General features: G+C 49.6%; 2 protein-coding genes across 2 annotated transcripts; one reads left to right on the top strand and one right to left on the bottom strand.

The window, feature by feature from the left end:
- Window positions 1-746: 746 nt before the first annotated feature.
- Window positions 747-3,985, top strand: NCCRP1 (NCCRP1, F-box associated domain containing; the record flags this gene model as incomplete). The annotated part of the gene is made up of 6 exons (XM_079723670.1): window positions 747-1,038; window positions 1,645-1,707; window positions 1,793-1,844; window positions 2,489-2,584; window positions 3,165-3,303; window positions 3,430-3,985. 6 exons carry the CDS (start codon window positions 747-749, stop codon window positions 3,568-3,570), a joined length of 783 nt encoding a protein of 260 aa, XP_079579796.1. The 3' UTR covers window positions 3,571-3,985.
- Window positions 3,986-5,892: 1,907 nt separating this feature from the next.
- SYCN (syncollin) lies at window positions 5,893-6,315 on the bottom strand (the record flags this gene model as incomplete). The annotated part of the gene is made up of 1 exon (XM_079724082.1): window positions 5,893-6,315. One exon carries the CDS (start codon window positions 6,313-6,315, stop codon window positions 5,893-5,895), a length of 423 nt encoding a protein of 140 aa, XP_079580208.1.
- Between the last annotated feature and the right edge of the window lie 15,472 nt (window positions 6,316-21,787).

A 21,787-nucleotide genomic window follows, 5' to 3' on the forward strand; every position in this document is an offset into this window, starting at 1 on the left:
CTCCTACCCCTACCATCACTCCAGCCCTCACTCCAAACTCCCTATGGCCTCCGAGGGAGGAGGCTTTGGCAGCTGTGCCACCTGCCCCAGCCCCAGGAAGGGATGCAGGGCACCCTGATACCCAGGAGGGGTTGCTGCTTCCCTCTCTGGTACTATCTCAGTGTCTTCCTGATGTTCCCCATCTCTGTGACTCCCCATCTCAGGCTCCAGGTCTCTCTCTGACCTCCACTGCACTCCCACTATGTTTCCAGAACAGGAAATGTCAGGTCCCAAGGTTGTGTCCCATGTCAGGGCAGAGGAGGAACTGGCAGAGGCAGGACCTACCCTCCCACCCCCCACCCCTTACTGCCTAGCTGAGGGGGGTGGGAAGAGGGGGGCTTCATTAATTAACCTCTAATCCTGCCATGCGGAATCTTAAAGAGGTGGATGTGCCCCGGAGCCCTGGCATTAGCGCCTTGGTGCCACCCCTCTCCCAGGGCTGGTGTCTGGGTCCTCAACTGGCCCTGGGGAAACTGGGGCAGGAGGCTTGGGAAACGGAGCAGGGCGGGGACCCGGACTTCTACAGTCTGGGAAAAGGAGGCGCTGTGACCTGGACGGCTGGATCTGAGGGAGGAGGGCCTGGGGCCCCAGATCCTTCCCCCAACACACCCTTCGCTTAAATGCCAGCCGAGGCGCTCCGCCCTCTCCAGCCCTGGGTTAACCCCGAGCCCTGCAGAGGAGCCGGGACAGTCGCCCAGATCCGACGGATGGAGGAGGTGCAGGAAGGACCGGCGCTCGGTGGCGGGATGGAGGAACCCTCGAGCACCCAGGAGCTGCCGTCGCCGCCCCCGCCCCCGTCGCCGCCGTCGCCCGCGGCCCCCGAGACCCCCGGGCTCCCGGCGCCTGAGCAACCGACCGAGGCCTATGCACAGCAGCTGCTGCTACAGGAGTGGGCGCCGCCGGGAGGGAGCCTGGAGCTGCCCCCGCGCCTCACCTGGAAGCTTCTCTTACTGAAGCGGCCGCTCTACCGCAACCTGCTCCGCTCTCCCAACCCCGAAGGTGCGGGACAGAAGTCCGCGCGGGGCCGGAGACGTCTCCGTCTTCTTCCCCCAGGCTCGCTCACCCAGACCGTCTGTCTCTTCTTCTTTCCGTCTGTTTGCCTGTCTCTCTACTCTGTTTCTCCGTCTTTGTCTATTAGTGTGCCTCTGTCTTTTTATTCCTCTACATCCCTCTCTGTCCCTTTTTGTCATTGTGCCTCTCTCTGTCTCCTTGTGTCTCTTTGTCCCACCTGCATCTCTGTTTCTTTGTACGACGTCATGTGTCTCCATCTATCTCTCCCTGTGTCTCTTTGTCTCACCCTGTATCTCTCCCTCCCTCCCTCCGCCCATATTCTCTCTCTTTTTCTTGGTGCCTCTCTCTCTGTCCCTCTGTCTCTGTCTCACCACAACGCCCTCCCTCTCCGAGCATTGTCCCTCTGCCCCCAGGACATTCTCAGGGCTCTCCCAGGGCCATGACTCCCCACTCACCCCTGCCTGGCTGGTCTGGTCTGGCAGGCAGGGCACTGATTCCTGCTCTTCCAGCCCGCCCTGGGGTTAGAAAGTGGGGAGCATTCGGAAGGGGGGCAGCTTCAGCGCGCCTGAGGCTCTGCTTCCCTGCGCATTTCAGGCATCAACATTTATGAGCCAGCGCCCCCTACTGGTCCCACACAGCACCCCCTGGAGACTCTGGGTAAGCGCTTTGTGGCTAGTCCGGCGCTGAGGGGGTGGCCCTGGAGAATGGGCACATTCTAATCCTTTGCTTGTCCACCCGCCAGGCAATTTCCGCGGCTGGCACATTAAGACGGAGAAGCTCCAGCAGGGCCTCAGGTGAGTGGCCAGGACCCACAGTGGCATGCCTGTGATTCCTTGTTCTGGCCTTCCTCGCTGTGGGACCTGGAGAAACGGTCTTTGCCTCTCTGGGCCTTGTCTCCTGCTCTGTAAACAGGGTTAGTCATAAGAGCATGTCCATAAAACACACGCCATAGGGTCTGGCTGGGAGTAGCCTGCACATAGTAGGTGTTAAATAAATACAGTTAATATTGTTCCTATGTTCAGCCTCTTTCCGTGGGAGGGGGAGGGTCACCCAGGACACCAGCTATCTGCCATTAAACCAGGCCCTGCTTCTGAACGCTGGGTGGGATGGTGCAACTCAGAGGCTCAGAGTCACAGGCACCTGGGTTGGGATCCCAGCTCTGCCACTTCTTTGCTGCTCGATCTTGACAAGTCACTTCCCTTTGTGAGCCTCGATTTCCCCATCTGCAACACGGGGCTCAGGATGCATTACCCTCAGAGGAGTTCATGGGAACTGAGGCCGTGAGGTAGCTGAGTGAGCTCTCAGTGCCCTTATGCCGGTGCCCTTGACGTCACTTCCAGGGTGCAATGATCAGGGTGTCCTGCTTGCTGGGGCCAGGCTGGCCTGGGAGAATCCCGGCAGATGGCAGACCCCGCCTCCCCCGTGCTGTCTCTCACAGCTGGACCGTGAAGCAGCAGAGTGTGGACCTTCTGGCGGAGGGCTTGTGGGAGGAGCTCCTTGATGTTGAGCAGCCACACATCACGGTCATGGACTGGTATGTGCCTCTGCCCCACCGGCCTGCCCAGCCAGGTTGCACACAGGCGCTCCCCGTAGCGCAAGCCTCACGCCATCCTCCCAGAGACCCTCCTGCTACTGCAGGACCCAGCCCTGCCCACCTCTGTGGCCCCTTCTCTCTGAGTCTTTCCGTTCTTGCAGTGTGCCAGCCCAGAGGCTCTTCCTTCTTCCTTGGATGCTGGCCACCCTCTTTTCTTGAGGCAAAGTCCCCTCTCTCCTTCAGGAGTCGGTACATGTGGCTCCACCAGGAAGGCTTCCCCTGGCTGCCCCTAGGTTGGGTCAGATGCATTATCCTCCAGTGCCCTGGATTTCCCCCATCCCGGCCCTGACCATTCCTGTTTGTCACTGCCTGGTGACACGTCCACCTCCCCCACTGGATCGTGAATCCCATGAGGGCGGCGTGTGGGGCTGTCTTGGTCACTGCTGTGGTGCCAGCACCACCCAGCCCTGGTGCACAAAGTGGGTGCCAGTTAGTGTGTGTTGACTGGCGACTGAGCCAGGGTTAGGGGCTGGGAGGCAGGGGCAGTGGAGGCAGCTGAAGGCCTGGCCCCCACCCCCAGGTATGAGGACAGCCGACTGGACGTGTGTGTGTATGAGCTGCATGTCTGGCTGCTGGCAGCTGACCGCCGCACAGTCATCGCCCAGCACCACGTGGCCCCCCGGACCTCTCGGAAAGGCCCCCCCGGCCACTGGGTCCAGGTGAGACTCCCTACCCCGTGTGCCACCTGCACACATGCTTTCGCATCCCAAGACCTCACAGAGGGAGGAGAGCAGGGTTTATAGGTCCCTCATAAGAACTTCTTCCTGACCCCGGTGCTGCCCCAGGTGTCCCACGTATTCCGCCAGTACGGCCCTGGCGTCCGCTTTGTCCGCTTCCTGCACAAGACCAAGAACCGGATGGAGCGCGGTGGGCTGCTGCGGACGAGGGTGACCAACTCTTCTGTGTCTGTGCAGTTCAGGGAGTGATTGGCTGGCTCCGGGCCCATTCTGACCCCTTGTCACATCCATCCATCCCTTGACACCTCCCTGAGCCCTTAGCATCTTCTTGCTCCTTTATCACTTCTGACGTCTTAGCGTCTCTCTGACCCCACAGCAGCTCCCTGACCCTTAGAAGTCCCTAACCCTTGGCACCTCCTTGACCCTTAAGCTTCACCGTGTTCCCTGAGCACCTCCCTGCTCCCTCGAGACCTTCACGACCCCTCAGATGCTCTTGGATCACGTACCACCTCCTATGCCCCCGTAATCCTGCCTGACCCTTGGTTTCTCATTTGACATCTTCACACATCTTTGAACGTCTGACTCTCTGGCATTTTCCATGAGGGCAGTGGCCACTTCCTCCTGAGTCAGTGCTTGACAGACAGTAGGGGCTCAATAAATCTTTGCTGACTGAATGAATAAATACATGTGCCCAAGGATGCTGATTATTTCCGTGGTGTTTGATCCTTAGAACTTCACCAAGGGACTTCCCTGGCGGTCCAGTGTTTAAGACTCTGCGCTTCCACTGCAGGGGGCGCAGGTTCGAGCCCTGGTAGGGGAACTAAGATACCGCCTACCGTGCGTGGTGGCCAGAAAAAAAAAAAAAAACTTCACTGCGTTCATTTCCCACTTTCCAACTTGCACATCCTCTAATCCTTGATCCTCCAGTACCTCCCTTGACCTCTGATCTCTTCACATATCCCCGATTTATGGCCTCGTAGCCTCTTCACTTACCTCTTCTCCCATGTCTCTTAACTCAGAATCCCCCCAGATTCCCTTCCTCCTCCAATCCCAAGTTATCATCCCCCAGAGCTGTCCCCCTACTTCTTCTTCCCCCAAGACCCCTCATTTCTCTTCTCTCACTCCTCCAGAGCGCCCAAACCCAGGTACCCATCAAGGGCCCTTATCCTTGGGAATAGTAAATTGCAAATTCGAATTTTCAAAAATATACAAATTAGAACTAAAGTGTTCTCCATGTATTGGGTAGAGGGACACTGAAAGCACTTCACAACCCGTAAGTCCTGGGCTGTGGCCAGATTGCAAAACAGACCCTGGCCCTAGCCTGGAGCAGGGTCCTTGAAGGCCTCCTACTGTCCTATTCATAAATCCTGAGGGAGTCTGGAGGTCCTGGCAGGCCTGAACAGCTGGGGGGCATTCAGAGAAGTTCTATCCACCAAAAGGTGTGGGAAGCATTTCAATGTTTAACGATCACCCGGCAGTACCATGGCATGTCACCCAGATGTCCTGTGTGGGAGGGTGTGTCCACACTTAAATCCATGTCGGAATCTATGGGTGTGTCCCCATCCACGGCATTGTCCCAAGTATGGGCTGACCCAGGCCTGACCACCCTGCTCTCTCCTCCATCCTGACCCGCATCTGCATGGGCTTGGGTCCCAGGCACAAATAGATGGCAGACAGGGACAAGTTCATAACAGTTGTATTACAGGGAAGGCAGGGTGGTGGCGGCAGGCGGTGAGCTCTCTTCTGGGTCTTGCGGACTTCAGCAGACTCCACGGATAAGGCCAGGTGAGGGGCTCAGCACTTTGCAGGGGACGGAGATGAGGGATTGCTAAGGTATCAGTAGCACCTGCCACAGAATCAAAAATTATTACCAGGGGGTTCCAGGTGGGAGGGGTTCTAGAAGCCTGAGATGGGGTGGGGGTCCCGGGCTGGACTCCAAGTTCAGGAGCTAGGCATCCTGGCCTGGGAGTTTGGGGCTGGAGGCTCTTGGAGTTCTTGGGGGTAGAGGGACAGGTGGGGTGGTTTCAGAGGGTGCCCTGGCTACATTTAGGGCCCCCGGGTCTGTGAGCTTGGATATGTGAGTCCAGGGTGGGCTCAGGGGCCTCCAAAGTTGGGTCTGCAGGCTTCAGAACCTTAACAGGGGCTCTGGAACTGGTTTCTGGGGCCAAGGCTGATCTAGAGGTCTAGGAGAGTGGAGCATGGGGTATTCCTAGATAGGGTATTCCTAGAATTAGGTCTTGGGTCTTGAGGTCTGGGTCAGGTTTAGAATCTGGGAGTCACAGAGTTGGGTCTGAGAGCTCTGGGATCTGAGGTTGGAGAGGGTGCTCCCAGAACGGAGGCTGGATTACTGGGTCAGCTTCTGAGCCTGGGAATCCCAGAGTTGGGTCTGGGAGATCCAAGGGGCATGGGCTTGGGGGAGGGGGCGTGGGTGAGGAGAAGGGGGACCTTCGGGACTGGTTCTAAGGACGCCCAATTTGGGTCAGAGGCTCAGCGTTCTGGATCATGGGGCTGGAGCCCGGGTGCTCGGTTGGGAGCTAGGCAGGTGGATGTGCGGACTGGAGGGCCGGGTCCCTAGGGGCGCGGGCCGGCGGGCGGGCACCTGCAGTAGAGCGAGGAGATGCAGTTGGACCAGTCCCCGAAGATGCCGCGGCGGTACTCTTCCAGGCGCGGGTAGCTGCCGGACGAGAATTTGTGCGTCTTGCCGGCCTTGCCGCGAGAGGACCACACGGTGAGCTCGCAGCGAGGGGCCACCACGAGGGACGAGATGACGTTCGTCCAGCCAGAGGGCAGGTAGGGCAGGTCGGTGCCCGGCTCCAACGACAGCTCGGCGCCGCCGCAGCAGCGACTGTAGTAGGGGTCGCTCTTGTCGTAGACCTTGGCGCACGTGCGCGTCCCGTTGGCCTTCTTGAGGTCGGAGGGTTCCGGGCAGGCGCCTCGGACGCCGGGGACGGCCGCCAGGGCCAAGGCCAGCAGCAGTGAGCACAGAGGGAACATGTTGACACTGCAGGGCAGCGCCCTCCCGCCCTTTTATGCTCCTGACCCGTGGGAAGGGAAAAGCTGCAAGATAAGGACTTAGGGAGGGAAGAGGAGGGCGCTTAGGAGGGGGGCAGTCTTCCCAACCTAGGTCGGAAACCCACAACAGATGAATACAAGACGGACTTATTTGTATAAAACTCAGCAGCTTAAGATTTAATGTGGCAAATGACAGGACCAGTGGCTTGTAATACAGAGGGTAGCATAGAGTTAATAGTTATAGGGAGGGGCTTCCCTGGTGGCGCAGTGGTCGAGAGTCCGCTTGCTGATGCAGGGGACACGGGTTCGTGCCCCGGTCCGGGAAGATCCCACATGCCGCGGAGAGGCTGGGCCCGTGAGCCATGGCCACTGAGCCTGCGCGTCCGGAGCCTGTGCTCCGCAACGGGAGAGGCCACAACAGTGAGAGGCCCGCGTACCGCAAAAAAAAAAAAAAAATTACTATGTTATTTATAACTAATAGAATATTATTCAAAAACATTAGGAACAATTCACATAATTATTTATAAATAATACTTAATTGTGATATTGAATAAATACAACAATATAAATATAGTTATATTTATAAATGACAGTATAAATATAATATAAAAACAGTATAACTATAAAGCATGAAGTACAGTGCCTGGCACATGGTATGTGCACAATTAACAGGAGCTATTTGAACTATACTTACACTTTTTTTTTTTTTTTTTTTTGGCCACACCACATGGCATGCGGGATCTTAGTTCCTTGAACCAGGGATCGAACCCACACCCCCTGCAGTGGAAGCTCGGAGTATTAACCACTGGACTGCCAGGGAAGTCCCTAGAACTATTCTTATAATGATTCTGAGACCCTGGACTCTGGCCTGGCCCTGCCCCAGACCAAATCTGGATCCTTCTCCCTCCTTTCCTCTCATGACTGTGAAATCTTATCTCCAGCTGCTAACTTCCCAGTGGGCCTCCTTAACCTCAGGGACACAGAGTCCCCACCCTCCCAGCTCTGCAAGGGCCACCAGACTTGGGGATGGACACAACCACCTAGAGCCCCAGCCACATAGGAGGGCCATGAGCTTCAGATACAGAGAGCAACATGGAATGGTGAGGAGACCCTGACACGGAGGCAGACTAGGGACAGGAACACAGGATCCACTGAGCCACAGCACACAGCCAGCGTCAAAGAGAACCCACGGAGATCCGGGGCATGGGCACAGCATCCCCAGTCCAGAGACACACACATGGGTTCGGGGGGGTAGGGACACCCTTTCACACAGTCAGCCACTGATGGTCACTGATTCTCACCGGTGGATCCTAGAGGATTACAGGCATCAAGTATAGACACATGCTTGATACCACAGTGCCAGAGAAACACGGTCCCAGACAATATCCTGCCAACAGAATCTCACACCCACCATCATCAACAGAACCCCAGTTCTCAACCGCTCCCACCCTACGCCCCATGAAATCTCAAAATCACAAAACTCCATGCACACATCAAACATGCCCACGTGAGCACCCACCAGGCATCTTCCCCCAGAAACAGTTTCCTCGCTGTTGATAACACATAGTGGACAAATAGTAGAAAAATAAACATCTCCTTATTGCACATTTTTTTTTCTTCAAATGGAAGAATGTCCTGTCCTTGAGAAACCCATGAGCCCTTCAGAAAGTTAGATGGTAAATCAATAATTCGAACACAATGTGAAAAGAGCTATAACAGGGGCGTTGCAAAGGACTCTGGGAATGCAGTGGGAAGAACAACAGGTTTTTTAAAAAAACATCCACCGATGTATTTTGATTCATACAATGTGGGGGGAAAAATCCCCTTTTTAGATCTCACACCTTGATTTGACATTTTTCATCAGGCCATAAAAAAAGGAGGTGGGTATACACTTGAAAGTGCCACTAGAAGAAAAAAGAAAGTTTTTGTCTCAATCAGGGTAGAACCTGAACATAAATAACATTATAGGTGACACATAATTTAAATGAAAATGCTAAATCTGTGCATAAATACAGGAAAATTTTCAGATCAGTACTTAAATTTACACTGGATCATTGGAATAAATTACTCTTCTGTAATGACAGGTCACTGACTGGGATCATTTCTATATAATTCTCAAGGGCTAATACAACCCTCCAAAGCAGCCCTGACTCTGTGGTTTGGAAACAGTGGTTCTCAAAGCATGGTCTCTGGACTAACAGCATGAGTATCCCCTGGGAACTTGTGAGAAATACAGATTCTCAGCCTCACCCCAGTTCTATGAATCAGAAACTCTAGGGGTGGGGCCCAAGAGTCTGAGTTTTAAACGCCCTCCTGGTGACTTGATGCTAGAGTTTGAGAACCACTGGGTTAGGGCTTTGGTCTTCTAAGACTTCATATGTCACTGATTGTTTATCACATCTAGAATTTTCTGTATTGATACCTCAATTTGCTCAGCTCCTATAAAGTTTATTTCATATAATTTTCCAAACAAATTAAACAAAATTCCATTAGCAATAGAAAAAGGAACATCTCTTGGGGTCCACGATGGAGCCTTGTAAAACAGTGCCTGGAACCCAGATGCCTGGAATGCACTTGAATCTTCTCCAGCGCAGACACAAAATCAGTCACCGTCTAACTTCAGGACATGGCTGAAGACCATTTTCTCAGCTACACCTGCTCCCGGTGAGGGGCCTATCTGGAAGGCTCCCTGGGTCCCACGGTCCCCTTGTGGTCTAGGCCAGAGCTACTCAGCCTTCGCTGTGCCGCAAATTACTTGGGGGACGAGGTGGGGTGGGGAGGGTCAAGATACTGATCCTGATTCAGCAGGTCTGGGGTAGGATTTCGTTTCTGCATTTCCTACCAGCTCCCAGGTGATGTCAGGCTGCTGGGGGCCCTTGAGCAAGGCTGACACTCCCATCTGAGACAGATATAGCAATAATTCGGCTCCAAATAGGCAACCTGCCACCAGGAGGGCGTGGCAGGAATTCAGGTGATCAAGGCTGCAGGGTGGGGGCCACTGCAGGGGAGTGATTGAAACTGAAAGAGAAAATCAAATGAAATTTCAGAAGGAAGCCTGTGGAGTAAGCGGAGTCTGAACCTCCTAAGGGCTGCAACAACTTTGACCCGAGATTCCCGGCAGGTGGGCGGTAGAAACCCTAAACTAAATCCGGGGAGGGGGCGGAGTTTCGCGGGCTGCCGGCCGGGAAGGGGAGGCTGGACACTCTCGCGAGGTGGCGCCAAAGCACAGAGATTCGTGTAGCGGGCAGGTGAGTGCTGGAGCCTCAGGTTCAAATCCCGACGCTGCCAATTACCTGCTGCGTGAACTAGGGAAGATACTCAACCTCTGTGACCTTCAGTTTCCTCGTGTGTGAAGTGGAGACAATACACACAAAAGCTAGTTACCTCTTCTAGTTTTGAGACTTGTAAGGAACGTTTCCTTTCCTTTTATTTTACTTTTTATACAATTTTTAAGTTACACTCCTTTTACAGTTACTATAAAATATTGGCAATATTCCCCGTGTTGTACAATACATCCTTGTAGCCTACTTTACACCTCCCACCCTCCCACCTCTATATTGCCTCTACCCACTGGTAACGACTAGTTTGTTCTCTGTATCTGTGTCTACTTTATTTTTATTTTTTATTTTTTGGCTCCCAGGCTTGTGGGATCTTAGTTCCCCGACCAGGGATTGAACTCGATCTCCGGCCACGGCAGTGAAAGCACTGAATCCTAACCACTGGACCGCCAGGGAATTCCCTGCTTCTCACTTATTATACTCACTAGTTTGTTGTACTTTTTAGATTCCACATGTAAGTGATACCATACAGTATATGTCTTTCTCTGTCTGACTTATTTCACTGAGCATAATACCCTCTAGGTCCACCCATGTTGCTGCAAATGGCAAAATTTCGGAAGGTTTCCTTTTCTGTTGCTTATATTGGTCATTGATATATTCTCTATCTCCTTTTTTCTTTTTCCTTCTCTTTTCCAGTTTTATTGAGATATAATTGACATATAGTATTGTATATGTTTAAGGTGTACAACATAATGATATATGCATATATTGCAAAATGATGACCACAGTAAGTTTAGTTAACATCCATCCCCTCGAATAATTGCATTTTTTCCCTTGTGGTGAGAACCTTTAAGATGTCCTCTCTTAGCAACTTTCAAATATACAATACAGTATTGTTAACTATAGTCACCATGCTGTACATTACGTCCCCAGGACTTATCTATCTTATAACTGGAAATGTGTACATTTTGACCACCTTCATCCATCCACCAATCTGTTCTCTGTTTCTATGAGTTCAGTTTTTCATTTGTTTTTGGTTTTGTTTTTTTAGATTCCACATATAAGTGAGATCACACAGCATTTGTTTCTCTGTCTGACTTATTTCACTTAGCATAATGCCATCCATGCTCTCGCAAATTACAAGATTTCCTTCTTTTTTTAATGGCTGAATCTTTTTTTTCATCGATTTTGAGATATAATTGCAAGGGTTTTATTAGTCTTTTCAAATGACTAGTGATAACCAACATTTAGCTTTGTAGATCCTCTCTATTGCATATTTGGGCTTTTTCTTTCATTTGATCTTATTTCATTAATAATAATAAATAGCATTAGTTTCTATTGTGCATTTGGTTTTCATTCTTTCTTTGAGTTTATTGTGTTGTTCTTATCCTAACATTTGAGATTGATGTTTACCTTGCTAATTTTCAGTCTTATTTTTCTTTTCCCACATTTGTATTTAAGGCTTTCTACTTCCTTTGTAGGATTGTTGTGAGGCTTACATAAGATAATAAGTGTCATGTGCTGAGATTGTGTCAGGCACAGGAAAATGCTCAGTATGTTAACTATTAATGTTGGTGTTGGTTTTTTTTTTTTTTTTTTTTTTTTTTTTTGCGGTATGCGGGCCTCTCACTGCCGTGGCCTCTCCTGTTGCAGAGCACAGGCTCCGGACGCGCAGGCCCAGCGGCCATGGCTCACGGGCCCAGCCGCTCCGCGGCATGTGGGATCTTCCCAGACCGGGGAACGAACCCGTGTCCCCTGCATCGGCAGGCGGACTCTCAACCACTGCGCCACCAGGGAAGCCCTGGTGTTGGTTTTGATTATTATTTCTTTAAATTTTTTTTTTTTTTTTTTGCGGTACGCGGGCCTTTCACTGTTGTGGCCTCTCCCGTTGCGGAGCACAGGCTCCGGATGCACAGGTTCAGCGGCCATGGCCCACGGGCCCAGCCGCTCCGCGGCATGTGGGATCCTCCCGGACCGGGACACGAACCCACGTCCCCTGCATCGGCAGGCGGACTCTCAACCACTGCGCCACCAGGGAAGCCCTCTTTAAATTTATTTTTATTTATTTGGCTGCGTCAGGTCTTAGTTGCGGCACTCAGGATCTTCATTGCAGCATGCAGGATCGTTCATTGAGGTGTGCGGGCTCTTCGTTGTGGCACACGGGCTTCTCTCTAGTTGTGGCACACGGGCTCCGTAGTTGCGACGGGCAGGCATAGTTGCCCCGTGTCATTTGGGATGTTAGTTCCCCGACTAGGGATCGAGCCGGTGCCCCCTGCACTGGAAGGCGGATTCTTAACCACTGGACCACCAGGGAAGTCCCTTGATTATTATTATTAGTGATGGGCCTTAAAGACAGAAAGATTCAGGGGAAGAAGCCTGGATCAATTATATATTAGTTTTCTATTGCTGCCATAACAAATGATTACAAACTTAGTAGTTTAAAACAACACAGACATTATCTGACAGATCTGGAGGTCAGAAGTCTAAAGTGGATCTCACTGGGCTAAAATCAAGGTGTTGGCAGGGCTGCATTCCTTCTGGAGGCTCTAGGGGACAATCCATTTCCTTGCATTTTCTAGTTTCTAAAGGCTGCATACATTCCTTAGCTTGTGGCCCCCTCCTTCTTCAAAGCCAGCAACATAGCATCTTCAAATCTCTCTCTGAGTCTGACCTCCTCTTCTGCCCCTCTTCCATATTAAAGGATCTTTGTGATCACATTGGACTCACCCAGATAATGCAGGATAATTTCCTTATTTTAAGGTCAGCTGACTAACAGCTTTTATTCCATCTGCCACCTTATCTCCCCCTTGTCATAACTGGGGATTAGGACAGGGACATCTTTGGGGGGGGCCGTTATTCTGCCTATCACTAATTTGTATTTGATTTTACTGCAAGTGAGGAGTATTCTTCTCTCCTTCATGAAGAGAGGTGCCACCCAAGCTGTCTGGGGCTCCAGTGTCAGACTGTCTGGGGTTCCACAGTGCGAGAACCCAAGCTCCTTCTATGTTGTTGCTCCATCGTCAATATGTGGCTTCCTCTTCATGGTCCAAGATGATTGCTTGAACTCCATCCTTTGCGTCCATATCCCAGACAACAGGTGGAGAATAGGAGGAAGGGAAGAAGAAGAGAATGCCCCACCCTTTAAGAGTTCTTTCTGTCAGAACTTAACTACAGGTGAGCATATGATGCCATAAGAAGCTGAGTCATGACTCAGGTTAGCCATATGCCTAGTAAAAAATCAAGTTTCTTATTAATAAAGGAAGAATAGATATTAAGGTATTATCACAAAGCTTGGGTAAGAGGCAGGTTGAGGGATGATCAGAGAGTCAGATAGGACACAGATCTCTAGGGGAAAATAAAGGGAATTCAGTCTTTCCACAACCTGGGTACAGTAGAGGGAAGGCTGACTGTGGTAGGCTGATTGAAAATGGTCTCCTAAGATATCTAGGTCCTAATCCTGGAACCTATGAATGTGACCTTTTTTTGGCAGAAGAAACTTTGCAGATGTAATTGAATTAAGGATCTTGAGATGGGGAGATTGTCCTGGATTATCTGGATGAACCGTAAATGGAGACACAAGTGTCCTTATGAGAGGGAGATTTGACTACAGACGAGAAGGAGATGTGATGATGGGAGCAGAGACTGGGGTGATGTTCTATGAAGCTAGAGGAAGGGGCCACAAGCCCAGGAATCCAGGTGGCCACTAGAAGTTGAAAAAGGCAAGGAATCGTATTCTTCCCAGGATCCTCCCTAAGGAATCAGCCCTGCTGACACCTTGATTTTAGTCCTCTAAGACTCATTTTGATGCAAATGACCAATAACCACATGAAAATATGTTCACTGATCATTAAGGAAATGCAAATCCATTCCATTTCTTTCTTAGATCGACTGGTCAATTTTTCTTTGACATATATATCATTATTTTGTTTATTCATTCATTGGTCAGTGGATACTTACTGTGAGTGAGATGGAGCCAGGAGAGCACTCTGGGCAGGGGAGGGGACTGACCTGACTCAGGTGTTCACAGAGTCCCTCCGGCTGCATGTGGGGAACAGACTGTGGGCTCAGAGCAGGACTGGGGAGCACAGGGAAGAGGCTGCTGCCATGGTCCAGCTGGGAGAGGGTGGGGCCAGAGAGGGCGTGAGCAATGGTCCAATGCAGCATATTCTTTCAAGTAGCATCAACTGGACTTACTAACTGGATGTGGGAGATGACAAAAGAGAGGGGCCGAGGATGATTCCAAAGTCTTTGGCCTGTGGGTCTTGAAAGATGGAGCTGCCATTTACTAGGATGAGAAAAATAATAGAAGGAGAGGTTTAGGGTGGAGAAGGACAGAAGCTACATTTCCGGCACGATAAGTTTGAAAAGCCCATTAGACATCCAAATGAAGTTGTTCAGTAGTCAGTTTGATGTATGAGCCTGGAGTTCAGGAGTGAGGTCTGAAGAGCTAAATTTGGGAGGTGTATCAGTCAGTGTGTGCTGTGACTGATAAACAACCACAAAAATTTCAAAACCACAATAACCACTGACTTAGCTCAGCCATCCGCAGGTGAGCTGGGGATGGCTCTGCTGATCTCTGGGGCTGCGTGATGCAGGTCGGGTTCAGCTGGGTGGCTCTGATTCAAGCTGAGGGTCTGGCTGGCTCAGGTCTGAGGCCAGGCTGAAGGAGAGCAGCAAGCCAGGGGAGCTCTTCTCGTTGTCATGACAAAATCCCAGGAGGGCACAGGAAACCCATGAGGCCTCTTGAGGACTAGACTGAGAACAGGCACGTTATTGTATATCATTGCACATACATACCACTGGCTAAAAAAATGTCACATGGCGGGCTTCCCTGGTGGCGCAGTGGTTGAGAGTCCGCCTGCCGATGCAGGGGACGTGGGTTCATGCCCCGGTCTGGGAAGATCCTGCATGTCGCGGAGCGGCTGGGCCCGTGAGCCATGGCCGCTGAGACTGCGCGTCCGGGGCCTGTGCTCCACAACGGGAGAGGCCACAACAGTGAGAGGCCCGCATACCACACACACACACAAAAAAGTCACATGGCTAGGTCCAAAATCAAGGGGCAGGGAAGTAAACTCTGCCTTCAGTGAGGCCATAGGAAGGGTATAGATGCAGGGAGGGGGAAAATTGGCACCAAGAATTCAATCTGCCACAAGAGCCATGACTGTAGAGGTGGGATTGGGTTCTAAGCCATGAGAATAGATAAATGCATCACGGATAGATGAGAGATAAGGGCCAGGATGAGCCCTGGTATATTCGGGGGGAAGCAGAATCAGAAAAGAGAATGAGAAGGAACCACCAGAGAGGGAGGAAGAAAACCAGGAAAGTGGGAGCCAGCAAAGAATGTGCTTCATGGAGCAGAGGACGAACACCCATGTCAACTACTGCTGACAGATCAGGAAAAATTGGACTGAGACTCAACCGCTGGGTTTAGCAGCATGGAGGTCATTGGTGGTCTGAGCAAGAGCTGAATGTGGAGTGGTTGGGACAAAAGCCTTACTCAAAGGAGACACAGGGGAAGAGGAGACAATGACATAGACAACTCTTTTGACAAAGGTTGCTGAAAAGGGAGTGTGATGGTCAACTTTATGTGTCAACTCGATTGGGCCATTGGGTGCCCAGACATTTGGTCAAACGTTGTTCAGGGTGTGTCTGCGAGGGTGTTTCTGGATTAGATTACATTTGAACTGGTAGACTGAGTAAAGTATACTGCCTTCCCTACTGTGGATGGACCTCATCGAATCAACGACAGACCTGAATAGAAGGAAAAGGCTGAGTAAGAGAGAACACCACCTGCCTGACTGCTTTGAGCTGAGATTGTGTTCTTTTCTGGCTTTCAGATTCGAGCTGAGACATTGGCCCTTCCTGGGTCTCAAGCATCCTGGATTTTGGACTGGAACTTATACCATAGGCTCTCCTGGTTCTCAGGGCCTTGGAATTACACTGGAACTACACATTGCCTCTCCTGGGTCTCCAGATTGCCAACGGAAGATCTTGGGACTTGGCCTCCATAGTGCATGAGCCAACTCCTCGTAATAAATATATATGTATATACATATATATATATATATGGTATGTATCTATATCTGTATCCTGTTGGTTCTGTTTCTCTGGAGAAGCCTGACTAGTACAAGGAGGCAGATAAACGGGGTGGTAACTGGAGGGGGTGTGGGACTGAGATAGAATTTCTTTATGTTTTTATTTTTATGTATTTTTTTTGGCTACATCGCGGCATGTGGGATCTTAGTTCCCTGACCAGGGATCAAACCTGTGCCCCTGGCAATGGAAGCGTGCAGTCCTAACCACTGGACCACCAGGGAGTTCCCAAGACAGAATAAATAATAGAAATGGAAGGAATAGACAGGGGAAAACTGATGATGCAGGATAAGCGGTGAGGGGAGAATTATGAGTAAGAAACAGGTAGGATCCAGGGTCCAAGTGGAGAAGTTGGGCTTAGAAAGGAGGACAGCAGAGCATCCAGGCCCCGATGCTGGTAGGTAAGTGGATGTGGTAGTGGGAGCATATGGGATTTCTCTTCCACTGCTTCCATATTTTCAGTGGAAGAAGCAAAGCCATCTGTGAGAGTGAGAATGGGGGAGAGGAGTTGGAGTTTTAAGGAGAGGGGAGAAAATATGAAATAAGTATTGGAGGCTTGTAATAGATTATGGTGGCCTGAAATAACCCCCGTTTTGATCAGAAATCTACCATCTTTGCTGTGACCTGAGCTTTCAGGAGAAGTGGGCCCCAACCCCACTCTACAAAGCAGACCATCTTTGGTCTGGGCCAATTATAGTTGTCTCATGTCCCTTTCCAGTAAATCATTTGGGCTGAGGCATGTGACACAATGTGACAGTCATCCATTCTTTCAATAAGTATTGACTGAGCACCTACTCTGTGACTGTTTTGGGTGCTGGGACAGAGGTGAACAAAACAGACAATAACCTCTGAGTTGGTGGAGTTTATATTCTAGCAGAGAGAGACAGGTCATAAACAACAACATAATAAGTAACCACATTTCTTTTTTTTTTTTTTTGGCAGCGCCGCTTGTGGGATCTTAGTTCCCAGACAAAGGATCGAACCGGCACTCCCTGCAGTGCAAGCGTGAAGTCTTAACCACTGGACCACCAGGGAAGTCCCAATAAGTAAGTACATTCTTGGGACTTCCCTGCTAGTCCAGTGCTTAAGACTCCACACTCCCAATACAGGGGACCTGGGGTCGATCCCTGGTCAGGGAAGTAACTAAATCCCGCACGCAGCAACGAAGGTCCCATGTGCCACGACTAAGACCTGGCTCAGCCAAATAAATACATTTTTTTTAAGTAAGCACATTTATGGTGTGTTAGAAGGAGATATGTGTTATGGGGGGGGGAAGTTGAGCACTAGGATATCAGGAGCACTAGGGGGGGTTGCAATTATTAATGGGATGTTAGTGTGGGATTGAAGGAAAGTCTGCTAGGGGCTCCTGGGAAAAGTTTTCCTCAGTGATAAGAAAGATACATGGAAATGCTGTCCCTTTTCTTCCTCTGGACATTGCTCAGAGGATTTAATATCCGGAACTGCGGTAGCCACCGTGTGACCTGAGATGATCAAACTTGAGGATGAGGCTGAAATGCTGAGGACGGCAAGGCTGAAAGATGGAAAGGATTTGAATTATCAATAACATTAGTGTGATTTCCTGAATTAGCCAACTCCTTATCTATCTTCCCCTCAGGCTTCTTGGTATATGAGATTACAAATTCCTGACTGTTTAAGCAAGTTGAGTTGAAGTTTTCTGTTATTTAAGAAAAAATATCCCACAACCATATGTGATGTGACAATATTTCATTTAAAAAATCTGTAAGTGCTGAAGAAGTTAACAGGCATCCACCAAGGTCCCAGGGATGAAAGAAACCACCCTTCTGTAGCCAACAGTGGTGTTCAGAACCATGGAGAGTGGACAGTGGTCCTGCCTTCTCAGCACTGTGGACTAGCTCTTCTTAATGGGGGTTTCCACCAGCAAATCCCTTTCTACGGATCATTAGTCAGAAAATGGCATGGGAACTTTTAGGATCAGAGTCTTCATTGCTACTGGCTTATCAGCTAGTCCAGTTTGGATCTGAACTTGAGCTGGTTTCTACACACAATAATAAAGCTAATTTGTCTTTAAAGTCAGAGTTGGAGGGACTTCCCTGGTGGTCCAGTGGTTGAGAATCCGTCCTGCAATGCAGGGGATGCCGGTTCGATCCCTGGTGGGGGAACTAAGATCCCACATGCCGAGGGGCAACTAAGCCCGTGTGCTGCGACTACTGAGCCCACGTGCTCTAGAGCCCGTGCACCACAACTAGAGAGAAGCCCGCATGCCGCAATGAAAGATCTCACGTGTCACTACTGAGACCCTATGCAGCCAAAAAATAAATAAATAATAAAGTCAGAGTTGGAGATAAGAACTTAGGACGTGTTATACTGCCTTATCATTCCAAATACCTTCTTCCTTTCCAAAGTGAGGAATCCATTTCTTGGGGAAAATTATTAATCTCTGCCTTATTGACCTCAGGCTTGGCTATGTCACTTGTTTGGGCCAATGAAATGGGAATGGAAGTGGTGTGTATCATTTCTGAGCAGAAGTTCTAAGAGCCAGTGCATAGTACACCATGTACTCTTTTTTTTTTGTTTTTTTTTGTTGGCTGAGCCACAAGGCTTGTGGGATCTTATTTCCCCAACCAAGGATTGAACCTGGGCCCCAGCAGTGAAAGTGCCGAGTCCAAACCAGGGGATTCCCTCCATCATGTACTCTTACCTGTCTACTCTAAGACCAGAAATGTCCCAGATACAACTGCACCTTCATCCTGAATCCCAGTGAGGAGCTGAGAGTCAGCCTACTCAAGATGGTTGTGTTGCGGACTTCCCCCATGGCTCAGTGGTTAAGAATCCACCTGCCAATGCAGGAGCCATGGGTTCAAGCCCTGGTCCAGGAAGATCCCACATGCCACAGAGCAACTAAGCCTGTGCGCCGCAACTACTGAGCCTGTGCTCTAGAGCCCGCAAACCACAACTACTGAGCCCATGCGCCACAACTACTAAAGCCCGCATGCCTAGAGCCAGTGCTCCACAACAAGAGAAGCCACCACAATAAGAAGTCTGTGCACCACGATGAAGAGTAGCCCCCACTTGCCACAACTAGAGAAAGCCTGCATGCAGCAACAAAGACCCAATGCAAGCAAAAATGTAATTAATTAATTAATTAATTAATTAATTTAAAAAAGATGGCTGTGTTGCATAAGTGAGCAATAAACCTTTGTTGTTGTAAGCCACTGTAATTTGAGGGTCATTTGTTACTAAAGCATAACCCAGCCTAAGCAGACTGATACAAAAGTAGTCAGCGAGAAGGTAGTTGGTGAATCCATGAGGATATGTGAGATGACCCCAGAGAGAGTATAAAGACAGAAGAGAAATGAGAGTCCAGGATAGGACCCTGAGACACTCCAGTATTCAAGAGGTGGGAAGAAGAAAGAGAACCAGAAAATATAACTGAGAAGAACCAGACAGAAATTGAAGGAAGACAAAGAGAGGGTGGTATAACTATGGTCAAAGTAGGAGAGAGTTACAAGAAGGAGTTAGTGAGGAATGGGTTGGATGCTACTGAGAGGTCTTCTAGGGTGAGAACTGGAGAAGCAATTTCAGGATTTAGCTATAAGAAATTGTTGTTGTGGAGTGGAGTTCTGGGAACAGAAGCCAACTGTAAGGGCTATGGAGCCTGGATTAGGTAAGGAAATGGAGCCAGTGGAAAAGAGAGATGGAGAAATAGTTGAAGAGAAGAGGACAGATTAAGAAAGGGGTTTTATAAAAGGGGAGACCACTGATGGGCAGGCACTTGTAGAAAGGAAGTTTTGAAAAATGGAGGATAAGAGAAGGATAATTTATGGAGGAACGACATAAGAGGGGCCAGGATCAGGCACTGGCCCCTCTCATGTCATTAAGAGAAAGACAGCTCATTGATCTTGACAGGAGAGCAAAAGGACGGTGGAGACAGGTAGGAGAGTGGTATAGATGACGTGGAATTTCTACCTGGTAGCTTCTGTGAGGGAGAGGGCAAAGTAATCCATTTGGAGAGAGAGAGGACATGATGGAGTAGTGGATAAGAGGACGCAGAGAAGATTTGAAAGAGTTGGAGTGAAACTTTCAAGAAACAGAGGTAAGAAATAGTAATGTCATAGAGACAGGAGTAGGCAGAAGAGCATGTTTCCCCAGATTGCAGCCCCAGATTATTCATATTCTTGCCCTCCTTCCATGGATACTGAATACAAGGACTCTTTGCAGCTTTGTATCAATGACAGTCTTGGGGATGGCAGAGGCAGAACAATCCCATGCAGCTAGAATTCTTCAACTCTGAGGGAAACTCACCTTTCATTTCCATGTGTATCCTTAAGGATGCTTTTGGCTGCAAGTGACAGTAAGTTTTAACTCAACTGGCTAAAAAAATAATGTGAACTTGTTATCTCACACAAAATAAGGTAATGAATATAGACACAAAAATCCTTAACAATATATCGGCATATAGAATTCAGCAGTAGATCAAAAAAATTATACACCATGACCTAAAGGATTCATTCCAAGGTTGCAAGATTGGTTCAACTTTTTTTTTTTTTTTTTTTGTGGTACGCGGGCCTCTCACTGTTGTGGCCTTTCCTGTTGCGGAGCACAGGCTCCGGACACATAGGCTCAGCGGCCATGGCTCATGGGCCTAGCCGCTCTGCGACATGTGGGATCCTCCCAGACCGGGGCACGAACCCGCGTCCCCTTCATCGGCTGGTGGAGTCTCAACCACTGCGCCATCAGGGAAGCCTGGTTGGTTCAATATTTGAAAACCAATCAATACAATCCACCAAGACAGGCTAAAGAAAAAAAAATCACATGATCATATCAATCAATGAAGAAAAGACATTTGCCAAATTTCAACATCCATTCATGATTTTTTTTTTTATTGGGTTGCATCAGGTCTTAGTTGTGGCATGTGGGATCTTTCACTGCAGCACACGGGCTCTTTGTTGCAGTGTGCAGGCTTCTCTCTAGTTGTGGCACGCAGACTCCAGAGCACACAGGCTTCTCTAGTTGTGGTGCACGGGCTCCAGAGTTCACAAGCTCAGTAGTTGCAGCACACAGGCTCTCTAGTTCTGGCACACAGGCTCAGTAGTTGCGGCACATGGACTCTCTAGTTGTGGCGCACAGGCTCTAGAGTACATGGGCTCAGTAGTTGTGGCGCACGGGCTTATTTGCCCCATGGCCTGTGGGGTCTTAGTTCCCTGATCGGGGATTGAACCCATGTCCCCTGCATTGAAAGGCAGATTTTTAACCACTGGACCACCAGGGAAGTCCCCAATTATGGTTTTTAAAAACTCTGAGAAAAATAGGAATGGAAAGGAACTTCCTCAACTTGAAAAAGAGCATCTACAAAAAACCTACAGCTGACATTTACACTTAATGGTGAAACTGAATGTTTTCCCCCTAAGATCAGGAAGAAGGCAAAGATGCCCTCTTTCACCCTTCTTATTCAACATAGTACTACAGTTCTATCCAGTGCGATAAGGCAAGAAAAGGAAATAAAAGACATACAGGGCTTCCCTGGTGGCGCAGTGGTTGAGAGTCTGCCTGCCGATGCAGGGGACGCGGGTTCGTGCCCCAGTCCGGGAGGATTCCACATGCCACGGAGCAGCTGGGCCTGTGAGCCATGGCCGCTGGGCCTGCGTGTCCGGAGCCTGTGCTCCGCAACGGGAGAGGCCACAACAGTGAGAGGCCCACGTACCACAAAAAAAAAAAAAAAAAAACCATACTGATCAGACAAGAAAATTAGTTGCAGTCAACACCATTGTCTACATAGAATAATGCCCACAGTGGAACTTAAATTTTTGGTGACAACTCTCTCTGTGAAATTTCTCCCAGCATATCGCCACCCTGACAATAGTCATCCCAGGTTTAGAACCACAGGAGGTTGGGGTGAATGTAACACAAACACAATTTTAACATATATCCTTAGAAATACTAACAGTTATAGACCGTAGGTCCATGATAAAGCCATGGTCCCGCTGATCTGACCCAGACACAGCCTCCTCTAGACATCTTATTACTTAATGTAATGATAGCTTGTGATGCAATGAAATCTCCCATTGTTGTGGCTGAAAACATCCTCAGTGATTCTTTCACTC

Source organism: Hyperoodon ampullatus, assembly GCF_949752795.1.
Source record: "Hyperoodon ampullatus genome assembly, chromosome: 18".
Classification (NCBI taxonomy): domain Eukaryota; kingdom Metazoa; phylum Chordata; class Mammalia; order Artiodactyla; family Ziphiidae; genus Hyperoodon; species Hyperoodon ampullatus.